Below are 13,068 nucleotides of genomic sequence, written 5' to 3' on the forward strand. Positions count from 1 at the left end.
TTCAGCAAAAGTAGATGCTTTACGGGCAAGAACAAGCGTTTTCTCCTTGTTTTTGCTGCAGATGATTAAGGACAGACAGATGGGTGGTAACGTCCACTACAAGATGAAGTTGGAAGAACACATTGTATAGTCTTCTATTAAACTTGCTCTAAAACTGTTCTTCCATTTTGTCATTAGCAAATAGCCAGTTTACTGAGTATGCCACTGAGCAATTTACCAGAAACCAGATGATGAAGTATCCATTTGCTAATTTGGATTTAAAGATGGTTTAAACAACAGATGCATGGTGATGAGCCCCAAATGCTGCAGGCACTTTATAAAAAAAAGTGTATAGATTCCCACAGTGAAAGTCACTGACTGCATCCAGCCAAGTTTTAAACAATGGCGTGCCTTAAAGATGGAGGAGGTAACCATACCCAACACAATGACTGTGCCCCAGAAGTGATGGGTACAGTACAGATATGTGATGCAAAAAGGACCAACAGAACCCAGTAAGATCCCAACTCGAGAATATCTTGTTTGTTTTTCAAACAGCAGACAAAGGGATAATAAACAATCAGTAGGGAAACTGGAATCAACTTGCTCTCATTACTGGGCTTGATTAGATTATTTTATTCATGAACCTACTCAATAGAAAAAGCACAAACTGTCTGATATCAGGTTAAGTGCATTCAGCTCCTTTATTACTGCAATACATTATCAAAGAAAATTAAATTGCTGGTATGTTTGCAAATCAGTTTAGGAATTCTTTGTCGAAAAAGACAAAATGAAGGTGCCAAGAGTAAAACAATGTAACCTCACCTCCACCCCACCCTCACCCTTCCTGGGAGAGAGCTAGTTTGTAAGTTTGGCTGGAGATTCCAGCTGTTATCCAAATTTTCTGGTGCACAGAGCATTATTAAACCCAGAAACAGGCATCTTCCACATGGTGTTCAACTAACAATTCACGGACCTTCTTTTACCCGAGCAGATTCCAAGGTAATAGTTGGCAATGTGTCATGGTGACTTTCTCCTCTGCCAGCATGATGTTAATACAGTGCACTGCCACCAGGCAGGCTGGCTCAAATGGAATCTCACCAATGGCAGCAACTGCAATCCTGAAGACTCAGTGTTATTGATCGAGTCCAAAACGTCAAGTTACACAAGCCTTACCAATAACTTGCAATATGCACTAAATATATGAATAGCAATGCTGAGTAAAGAGTAAGGAGGGAGAGGTTAGAGAAAAAGAGAAACCAGGATGAGCTTAAGTACAACATCCTCACCTCAACCCTCCCCACACAGGATGTTTGCACTGAATTATTCAGATATTACTTTGTAGGCAGAGGAAAATGAGCCATTCCTGTAGCACTGCAATTAAATGGCCAACAGAAGAATCTGATACAAACCAGAAATAAAATAACCTTCTGAAACAACTCATGGAATCACTAAGACTATCAGCCTGTTACTTGAAACATTACAGAGCATTTCCACTGGAAACCAAACTAGGCTGGAGACTGGTAATCATCAGGACTTATAGCTTCAGCACTTGATGTCTCAGACCTGTCTAGATGGCCCTTATCACCACATTTCTCTATACAAACTAAAATAACACCACCCCATGTTCCACTTGGGTAGCCTACAACCCAATGGCATGAACATTAAATTTTCTAGTGCCAGGGAACTCGGATTTTTCCGTGTTCCTTTCCCACTGCTATCAGTCCACCTTGGTTCTCTCTCCCTTTTTCATAGAAGGATATGGACCAAATATGGGTGAAATCTTGCTAATTAATCAAAATTAAAAATTCAGCAGTCCCTAGCTTTTACGGGAGGAGGTAGATGTCTTCCCACATCAATAATCCATGCCAACAACTACATGGTAAGAGACCGGATAAGAGAATATAAACACGGGGTCATAAATATGTACAGCATAGAAAAGGCCCCTTGGTTCACCATTTTCATGCTAATCCAATTTGCCCATATTAGGTCTGTATCCTTCTATGCCTTGACTATTCAAGTGCCTGTCTAAAATGTCCCTTAAATGTAGTAATTGTTTCTAGTTCCATTACCTCCTCTGACAGCAAGTTCCAGATATCAACCACCCATGTAAAAAAAACTTACCCCTCAAATCCCTTTTAAAACTCGTTCCTCTCACCTTATGCCTTTGCTCTTGTTTTTGATATACCTGCCATGGGAAAAAGATTCCAACTTTCTACTCTAAGCCTCTTATACAGTATATACTTCCGTTAGGTAACCCCTCGGCCTCCTCTAGTCCAGGGAAAACAAGCCCAACCTATCCGATCTCTCCCCATTTCTCTCCTCCAATTCAAGCAAAATCCTGGTGAATCTCCTCTGAATTCTTTCCAGTGGAACCACAACCTTCCACTACTACCCCCTGCCTCCTATCATCAAGCCAATTTTGTATCCAATTAGCCAGCTTGCCTTGGATCCCAGGTGCCTTAACCTTCTGGACCAGCCTGCCATGCAAAACCTTGTCAAAAGCCCACACAGACAATGAAGGCAGGACGGTAGACAATCTTTTTAGTTACCCCTCAAAAGACTATCAAATTATAGAGACTACATTTCTCCCACACAAACCCATGCTGACTATGGAGGTACACGGGACTGGAGATGCTGGAGTCTGCAGCAACAAACAACCTGCTGGAAAGACTCAGTGGTCAAGCAACATATGTAGGAGGAAAAGAATCTTTCCCAGTTGTGATGCAAGGTTTCAACCTGAAATAGCAAAAATTCCTTTCCTCCCACAGATGCTGCTTGACCCACTGAGACCCTCTGGCAGATTGTTGCTCCATGCTGACTAACCCTGATCAGACTCTGCATTTCCAAATGTACATAAATCCTATACCTTAGGACTTTCTTCAATAATTTCTCTAACACTGAGGCAAGGCCTGTAGTTACCTGGTTTATCCTTGCTGCACTTCTTAAATAAAGAAACAACATTAGCTATGCTGCAGTCTTCTGTGGCTAACATTGATGCAAAACGGAGAATCTCCGTCAGAACCCTAGCCATTTTCTCCCTTGGTTCCCATAGTAACCTTGGATAGATCTCATCAGGCCCTGAGGATTTATCAACCCTTATGAGATCGACCAAGTAGTAATTAAAGTAGATGGAGACAAGAAATCAAGAATAAAGTTATGTTATACAATGACACAACAGAACCGGAAGAAACTGCTACTTGGAAAGTTCTCAAAGCTTACTGGAAGACTGATTTCAAAAAAATAAAATGGAGACCAGAAGACAGATCAAAAAGGGAACAATTCATCAAGGAGGTTTATGCGATTGGGGAATGGAGAAGGCCTGTGTGATTGACCTGATCTTCAGCCTTGCTACTGAAAAGGGGAAGCTGAGAGTTTTATTTAGAAGCAGATAAGCTGCCTCTCAAGGAAAGCATGCAACATGGTAACATACAGATCAAGTTCAGCTATGACACTGAATAATTGACTAAGTCAAAATTCACACAAGAAAATGACCATTTTAATGTGCATATACAAGTGCAAGTGATGTCCATAGAACCTGAGCCTTCTGAAGATGAGAGAAAAGGAGAAACTCGTAAGATTACTTTCATAACTTAGCTGAAATTACAGAACAAAAGCTGAAATACCGTAGATCCTGGAATACAAATAGAATGTCAGAAATACTCAGCAGGTTAGGCAGGAGAAAAGGACTGGTAACATTTCAGGTCTGCAATCTTTTTCCAGAAATTAAACATTTACCAGTTCTGCTGGAAATCTGAAATGCTTCCCATATCTGCGAAGTAATTCAAACATATTTTTGTTTTTTTTAAAACTTGAAACTACAAAGTACTTAACTGGAATGTACCTAGACAAAGTTAAAACTAAGCATAAAATTCAAGTTCTTTGCAAGACTTCTGGAAGGAAGTTATAGACATATAGAAATTACAATTAAGCTTGGTTCATTATTTAAATCATTGAGGTTTCTGGTACCATATTACAGTATTTTGATTAGTTAGCAAGTAAAGGCTTTCCTCTCCTTCTCTGATGTCCTTGCAGCTTTTCAATCCTCTTGAATATCCTCAGTATAAAAATCATTCCACCACTGGTGGTCATGGCTTCAGCTGCCAAGCCTTTGGGCTCTGGAATCCCTTCCATAAATTTCTCTCTTTCTCTACCTCACTTTTTTTTCCCCCCCTTCTAAGATGCCAGTTATAACTTAAGATATTGGTCATCTACCTTGATATTTCCTTCAGTAGCTTGTCAATTTTTATCTGCAATATTGTTGTGAAATGACTTGGGACTTTAAAAAGCTATAACAGAAAAGCTTGTTGTTAGCATCCATCCAGGCTTTCAATATAAAAGCTTCCTCATATTGATCATGTCCTTTGCAAATGTTTCAACGCATCTCCAACAATAAGTGACATTGTTTTGTTGGAGGTAAATCACTGAATGTTTCTGCAGAATAAACCAATAGGCAGTTGCTAAGTACGTGACAGCATGCCATCTTTCTGAATCTACACATCAACATCAGTCACAAATAGTGATAGTTCATTAGCAGTGTACCTTCAGTGTGCAAACTGTGACATAAAGCACACAATACAGGGGAGTACTGCAGAGCCTGAACCTGTAGAGTTGAATTTTACAATATCAAGCTTAAAAGACAAATTAGAAAAGTTCAAAAACGTGTCTCGTCAACACGTACAGCAACAGAGTGACATGGTGAAAAATTCATAGCTGTAGTAGTTAGGCCTAAGCTAATTACCACAATAAAAGTGAAGGGGAAGTAAATAAATAAGACACAGTGTCCATGAAGAAACCAGTGGTAGGGGAGGAAGGTAAAATGCTGCCTGCAGCAGTAGCAGCTTCGGTTGCGGATTAATGCGGGTTCTTAAGTCTTAATTGACATTGTTTTCGGAAATGGAAACGTGAAGCTGTATTCTTCCAAAAGATTCAATCAAAGAAAAAGTTAATTTCATTTGGGTTTCTTCATTCAGTGCTTTTGGACTAGCTAGTAAAATACTGTGAAAACCACTGTCTTTGTAAATAGCAACATTGAAGTACCACCCGTGCACAGCTCTTCACCAGGAGTAGGGAAGAAATCATTCAACCACCACATTTCTTGGCTCAGACTGCATTTCTTCATCTTCTTCAGAGATAGCCCTTCAGGATTGAGAATGACTTGCATCCATGCAGGTTTTATGAGATCCAATGTGACTGATGGGTATGCAAATTCTCCCACATATGAGGGAGGAGATAGCTGATGTGGCAGGAGGTGAGAGAGGGGTAGTTTGTGAGGTGGTGCACTCCTTCTGCCATTTTCACAGAGCCTCCGTGTGGTCCTAATGCATGGACTTGCATTTCATAATACCATTCTGAATACTCCTTCTCTACTTTGAACAATGACGGGCCAGGGATGTTCAGAATGTTGCATTTTTGAAACAATTTTGAAACATTCTTTAATCTTTTCCTCTATCTACTTGGTAACCCCTTGCCACACCGCTCAGGATAGTGTGCATGTTTTGGCAGTCTGGTGCAGGGGGCTCAGCAACTGACCCACAGGTGTGCCATGTGAAGAATTTTCAGCATTTATCAAGGCCATCCATGGCATAAATATTCAAGGCCCTACTGCAAGAGCCAAGAACAAAGGTGAACTTATCAAGGACAGGGAGAAAGTCAATGCCCATTGGAAGGAACAGTTCAAAGAACTCCGCAACCATGACTTCACACTTGACGTGAGCACTCTCGACTCTGCAGCAGCCTATTCAGTCCAGCCTCACTGTCACTCCTGACCAGCAAGCTGTCAAGAAGGCCATATCCCAATTAAAAATCAAGGCTTCAGGAGCAAATGGTATCCCTGACGAAGTTCCAAAACTTAGCAATTAAGAGCTTCGGTCACAAGCCCGTAATCAGATTCTCTTCCCAGGTGTGGACAAAGCTATACTAGGGATCCTCAGAGATGCCGTAATCATGACCACTTTCAAGAAAGGAGACAAAAGGGTTTGCTGATGTCTGCCACAAGAAATGTCATAGCGAGGGTCCTCCTCAAACACTTCCTCCCCGTGGCCAAAGAGCTGCCCCACCAATCACAGTTTGGATTCTGTCCAATCAACGGCACAGTGGACATGATCTTCACTACATATCTCGAAGAAAAATGCAGGGAAGAGCATCAACCTCCCCATTAGGCCAAGGGCCTGTGAAGCATTCTCAAGTTAGGCTGCCAACAGAAATTTATCTCCATTTTATTCATTCTTTACAATGCCATATCAGACACGATTCTGAACAATGAGCCTATAACACAGCCAATCTCAGTGAAGATTGGTGTCAAACAAGGGTGTATCATTGCCTTGACACTAGAATGATTGATAACCAATCATTCTAGCTAAAATGCTGCACCTCACCAACAATCCTGCCACAGGAATGGAGCTAATCTTTAAAACTAATGGGAAACTGTTCAACACACAGCAACTATATTCTAAAATCAAGGTCATCAGAACCTCAGCAGCCAGACTGCAGAACATTGACCATGCTTGTATCGGCATGCTCGAGGCCAAACTCCAAGCCATCATTGATGCTTTCACTGAAACATACAAGAGGATGGGCCTTACACACAAAATCTGCAAGACAAAAGGTCCTTTACCAACCTGCCCCCACTCTCCAACAGTATTTCTTATTAACCTTGATTCAGATCACTAAAATCAACAAGTTTTGGATCCACTTTATAATTATTCATCCAAGGATCATACTGAGCCACATAAATCAGGAAGGTCCCAGCTCTGATTCCTCATCTGCACAGAATGAGATTATTCAAGCCAGCACTAGAGCTGCACATTTGGCCAGAAAGAAAATTACAGCAAGGGCATGCACTCCTGCTCCTTGGTCAGTAAATCCTGTTGGAATTGAAGCAAAAAAAAATTGCAGATGTTGGAGATTTGAAACCAAAAAGATGAAAAGATTTCCAAGGGTCACTGATCTGTAACACTGATTCTGTTTCCGGCATTTTCTCCTTGCTGGAAAATGTACACATGTGGAACGTGGGTGAGGAGATGAATGGATTCAACCATGATACTATGACGATTATTGTTTTGGCTAACATGCAACAGTCACAAGCTTCTGCTCCCACCATATCCAAATGTCATTAAGAAATGAATTCTATTAAATATTTCCTCAAAGTTCCCTCTTTTCAATAGTTAAAAAATATGAGCATGAATTGACAGAGGCAACTAGCTATCTTGATATTTAACGCAATAGCATTTTTTTTTCAAATTGTAGGGTAATTCAATAAATGCCTCTTTAAATATGTGCTAAATTGCTAATTTATTCCAACTGTATTATGGGACTTTGTTGTTCACTTTCTGGGACATTCCTTTTCAGATTAAGTTACTCACTGCACAATTCGGCTGCCTCATCCGAACCATCCGTACATTCTTCTTCTCCATCACAGCGCCAGTCCCCCGAGATGCATTCTCCATTGTCACAGGTAAAATGCGTTGCTGCACAGGTTTTCTTGGCTGTTTGGTAAACAATGTCCAACAGTTAGCACTTTGGAAAAATGGAATTGAGCAATCATTAAACCAAAGTTCTGTCAAATTTTCCACTGTTTCATATACACACACAAGCAGGCAGAAACTTCAATTAAATATTCAGCGGGGGAAAAAGGACATGCATCAGCCCAAGATTCACGTATGAAGAATAAGGCTTCTGAAAAACCCTTTGATGAATGGACACTCATTTAATGGGCACAAGTAGTAAACTGCGTTTGTAATGTTGTTGTGAACTACTGGCACTTTCTGCTATCTTTCTCAAAATAGCATTATTTTCTCACCTTTATTCTAACTGTCCTCGAATGAGGACAATTTTCTAATAAACTCCAATTACTTTTTTTCTAGTGTTCTAAGTGCAACTTAATCAGGCTTGGTAACACTTCGACTGGCACAAAACTAGAGATTGGATAACTCTGTAATAAATTCAGTCATATTTATTTTTCGTACTATACAGGGACCAGCTGCCATCATGTACCAAAATGTTACAAGCCTAAACACACCTACTGGTGAACAGTTGGCACTGGGTTGATTTGGTAGGCAGCCTGATGCAGAGATACGTCAAGGATCCTTGGGTTATACAGTACATGCTGGCACATCCATTGACGGTAACGTTCAGTTACAATTTAATGCTCTGTGGGTACCTTTTGCAAGCATGCCGCAAAGCTAATTTATGAGGCTGGTGGTGTGGGCGACGAGGCAGTAATCTTGTCATAAATTTCTTGTGATTGAAGCAGTACAGATCTGCTTATGTCTGGTCTGGCCACTCATCAAACAAGCTGCCCCCGCCATCAGCCTGCCAGCAGTTCCTGAAAACCCTAGGACGGCCCCAGCTCTTTAAAAGATGTGGGCCCTGGTGTCATCAGGCAGAAGCAGGTAGAGACCAGAAGTGCTGTGGAGAACGCGGTTGCAGACAGGATTCAGGGGCCAGTCACCACACTGCCCATTCACATTCCTGTGATTCCAGGCTGGGAACCAGGAACCAATGAATGAGGTTATCTGGGGACCATATCGGAGCCCTGGATCCCACATCTAGATCTAGACGTAGTTGTAATGTACTGGTCGGATCAGGTCTGTCATTGTTTTCAAGGATGACTTACTCCCACTCCAGCCTAGTAGGATCTGAGGTGGCTAATGAGGCCAATATGGAAACCACAAACTCTTCCACAGGGTGACCAGTGTGATGGGCATATGGATAGTTTGTAAAGTGGTTTACTCCTTCCACCATCTACACAAGGCTTCTGTGTGCTCCCAATGCATGACCTTAAGGTTCTCAATACATCTGAATGTTCCTTCTCTTGGTCATGGGGCAGAGGTTCCCAGAAGCCAGTGAGGATGTTGCATTTTGTCAAGGAGGCTTTGAGCACATCTTTTACTCTGTAACCTGGTAATCTTGTCCCATGACACAGCATGGAATGGAGAATAACAGACGTGGTTCTGGTGGTGACACAGAGACTGCAGATGCTGGAATCCAAAGCAAAACAAAAACAAACTGAACTCAGTGGGGCAAGCAGCACCTGTGGAGGCAAAGGGAGAGTTGACACGCTGCATCAGGACTGAAAGTTAGAGAGCAGAGATAGCCGATGTATTAAAGTGAGAGGGAGGGGTGACACGGAGACCGGTAGGTGATTGGTGGAACCAGATGAGGAGGGGATGATGGGCAGATGGAGCTCGGTGGGGAGAGTGATCGGGGATATTGAGACAGAGGCTAGTAGGTGGAAACAGATAAAGGTAGAGAGAGGGGTGGGAAAGATTAGGCAGATGGAACTGGGTGGGTGAGGGCAGGCATAGGTAGCAACATGGGTTGGTATGTTATAGGTTGAACCAGATAGGGCAGGGATGATAGACAGATGGAATAGGTAACGGGGAATGGGGTAGAATGGAAATGGTGAACAAAGGGAGAGAGAACCTGGGTGGACTGGTGGGAGTGGAAAAGAAACAGAGGGGGAGTGGATTACTTGAAACTGGAAAATTCAATGTTCACACCAGTGGGTTTTAGGCTAGCAAAGTGGATTATGAGACATTCTTCTTCTAGTCTACTTTTGCCCTCATTGTGGCAGTGGAGAAGGCAGAGATCAGTCAGGTCAGCGTGGAAATGGGAAGGGCAGCTGAAATTTCAAAAACACTGCAGTACAGTACTGATGGGTACAGAGTCTCTATAACACGGGAACTTTACTGGTGGACGCAGACTCTCTGTATTTCTCTGATTCCACCTATCAGTTAATGTCTCATGCTTCCCTCTCACTTTCATCTTCCCTCTAGACCCTCAGTCCCAAAGCAGAGTCTTAACCTGAAACATCAAACATCCCTTTGCCTCCACAGAGGCTGCTTGATCGGTTGAGCGCTTCCAGCAGTTCATTTTTTGCTCATAGTTCTGGTGATCACAGGTCAGTTCCTATATAGTAGGGTACAGTACTGGTGGCTATGGGTCTCTCTCTCTATAATACTGGGGTATACTACGTGGGCACAGATCTATCGCTGTGTAATACTGGGATACAGAACCGATGGATATGGGTCTGTCTCTATAGCACTGGGGTGTACTAATGCTGGACAAGGTCTGTCACTGTAATAACACTGCAGTACAGTACTGATGGGTATAGAGTCTCCATAACACAGGAGAACTTTACTGACGGGCACAGGCTCATCACTTTGTCTGGGATACAGTACTGACAGGTAAGGCATTGTCACTGTACAACATTAAGCTATGGCAATATCACCATATAACACCAGGATACACTACTGCTGGGCACACATTTCTAACTGGATTTGCAATTTCATAGAGCTTTTGTAAAGAGCCACACCAGGCACAACACATTGCAAGATTCATCGAGTTACCATCTGTGGCTCAGCCTGCTTCCTGATTTTACCCTCGTCTGAAGCAGGCAGGTATAGTGAATTAAAGGGATTTACTGTTATCAAGCTGGGAAATGCATCCAGCATAGTGGAATGGGAAAGGTTTGCTCTCCCAGAGAGGTGTAAAAACTAGCTTTAAAAAAAATGCAGATGTAATGTCATTTTTTTCTCTGAATGGCTTAGAGTGCCAACTTCCGAGTTCATCTCTGCTTCAGGGGCTCCACAGATACTGTTGACTTTTGAATGGACCATTCTGATAAAAATCTTCATCTCTCTCCAATCAGAGAGAGGCTCAAATTCTTTTCAAAATAAGTGTGGGAAATACTGCAGAAGCTAAAATCTAACATCATAATATAGAAAATGCAGGGGTTGGGCGCAGATGGCGGGTTAATGAACTAATGATGGACATGCTCTCCCAACGTGGCCTCATGGGCTTTGGGGAGGGAATCAGGAATTGGATCCAACTACTATTCACAGACATATGTACTGCAGTCCAAATTAATGGGCAGGAAACAGATCCATCAAGCCCGGAGTCAGGCAGGGTTGCTGACTCTCCAGTCTTATCTGTGTGTTGCATAGAACCCTTTGCCGAATCAATCAGGAAACATACATGTCCGAGGGATAATGATGCCAGGCAGTGGAGGTGCTCAGATCAAAGCCACCTGCACCATGGACAATGTCATCATCTTCTGCTCAGCACTTCATTAGGTCCACAGACTGATAAGCTTCAAAGACCAGTTTGAGCCCTTGGGGGCTGGAGTCAACTGCAGAAAGGGAAAGGCCATGCCTTATGGCAACTGGCCCAAACAATCCTCCATTCCCTTCACTGTCAAGTCTGACTACCTGAAGATGCTAGGGGTCTGGTTCAGAGGAGCTGGGTGAGAATCAAAAATTGGCTGGAGGAGATCAACAAGCTCAAAGTAAAATTGGGAACATGGGAACAGTACTCCCTTTCGATGGCAGGCAAGAACCTGGTCATCAGGTGCGAGGTGCTCTCGGTCTGCTGTACATGGCACAGGTGTGGCCCATACCCTGGTCATCTGCTGTAGCTGTCACCTGAGCCATCTTTTGTTTCATCTGGGGCTGCAAGATAGAGCTTGTCCAATGGGTTGTGGTACACGTTTCCAGAGAACCTACCCAATATTGCCAAAGTACCAAAGGAGCACCAGAGATGTTGCAAGAACAAATCGGGCTGAAGTGTCCATATCCGTGCTGTAATGCTCTCTGACTCTACGACTCCAACAGTGGTAGTGGAGGCAGTGAGATCTATGGCATTTATCTCTTTAAACATGATTAAAACATTGGGTATCTGGTTATGTGCAATTAAAATAAAATGTGTTTCTCTAGAATTGGTTTGAATTTTTATTTTTGCTCCTTACCAAAAGTGTTGTGCATTGTTGATCTAGAAAATAGTCGATGTGTCCTGTAATTCAATAATTGTAATAAAGGTTGCAGGTATTGTAACTCTTGACAGAATTTGAAAAAAGGGCTATTCTTGTTAATTGAATGCAGACCCCTACATGGGTGTAGAGAAATGATGAGTAGCGAACATGTGAGGATAGGTGACTGCTTCAAACTTCTGCTTTAACATCAGTGGAGATCAAGTAGTATTATATTCAGGTGTCCCTGTAGGACATTCAATAAATTAGACAACTGCATAAAACAATAAACAAGAGAAAAGAAACTGAAAATATCCAGAAGATTAATAAGTAACTTACATCCTCCATGGAGATATCATAGAACCACCTTTTGCAAACTGGTGGGGGAGGGGGGGGGGGGAGGGTGGTGGTGGTGGAGGGAGTGTTTGTTGGAGACAATTTTCTCCTTATGTATATAAAAGGTTGATGTACAACTCACTCACACACCCCAACTGTAAACTAATACACTTATGCGTATAGCCGCATAAGTGTTTCCTCATTATTAGCAAGGTAATTGCATTTTGTTGTACTACCAATGATCTACACATCACCAATCATAAAACAGTATATGTGGTGTACTTCAAAAGGTTCAATCATAGTAAGTCATGTTTCCTGCAGTGCTATGTGCCAAGCAACCTACGGACATTACACACCTGCGACCCAAACTGCTCATCAAGGTACTAATCCCACCACCAGATCCCTATGTCAGCACTGCAGCAAGCCTGCATAGAGTAGCAGCAGGTTTAAGGATTTAACTGATTGTTATTACTGCTGAATGTACCAGCATTGCAGGTCACCATAGCTTTGGAGAAGCTGACAAGGTTGAAGAATGAGGACCACCAGTTTCATTTTACTCAACAGATAAACACACAGTAACCATCAGGTTTCATTGCTGTGAAGCTGACCTTACACCCCAACATTTCAGTCTCTTGGTTTAAGAAACACAGTCAAGCATGCTCTGGAGATGTGAAATAAAGATTTATTTCAATGGGCCAACAATCGCTGGGGTGGGGGATATTGGGAAAGTGATCACATACTGAAGTCATGTGTTTCCCCCTGCATTTTCCTTCATCTTGGTGGTAGCCAGAGCAGCAATAGAAAAGACTGCTGCTGGAGAAGAAGGAAAATACTGTCTTAAGACACTCTCACTTCTCTTAGGTGCTGGTGGCAAAGTCATAGCAGTTGCAATGGTGACAGACAGTGCCAGAACAGTCATACATCATATTTTAATGCAGCAGTAAGAGTATCAATATTTCTTTTAAAAAGAATGTTAATTCCACAAATTTTTGCAGTATTCTGTAGAG

The 13,068-nt window shown here is 42.3% G+C and overlaps 1 protein-coding gene across 6 annotated transcripts in view; it reads right to left on the reverse strand.

Annotated features, from left to right (window-relative positions):
* Window positions 1-13,068, reverse strand: part of lrp8 (low density lipoprotein receptor-related protein 8, apolipoprotein e receptor) — a 77,618-nt gene that overhangs the window by 26,071 nt on the left and 38,479 nt on the right. For all 6 annotated transcript variants that reach the window (XM_052011605.1, XM_052011602.1, XM_052011604.1 and 3 more), the window contains one exon: window positions 7,341-7,463. In XM_052011605.1, coding sequence (XP_051867565.1) covers window positions 7,341-7,463 — 123 coding nt within the window. The remainder of the gene's footprint in view (window positions 1-7,340; window positions 7,464-13,068) is intronic.

Source organism: Pristis pectinata, chromosome 3 (genome assembly GCF_009764475.1).
Source record: "Pristis pectinata isolate sPriPec2 chromosome 3, sPriPec2.1.pri, whole genome shotgun sequence".
Taxonomy (NCBI): Eukaryota; Metazoa; Chordata; class Chondrichthyes; order Rhinopristiformes; family Pristidae; genus Pristis; species Pristis pectinata.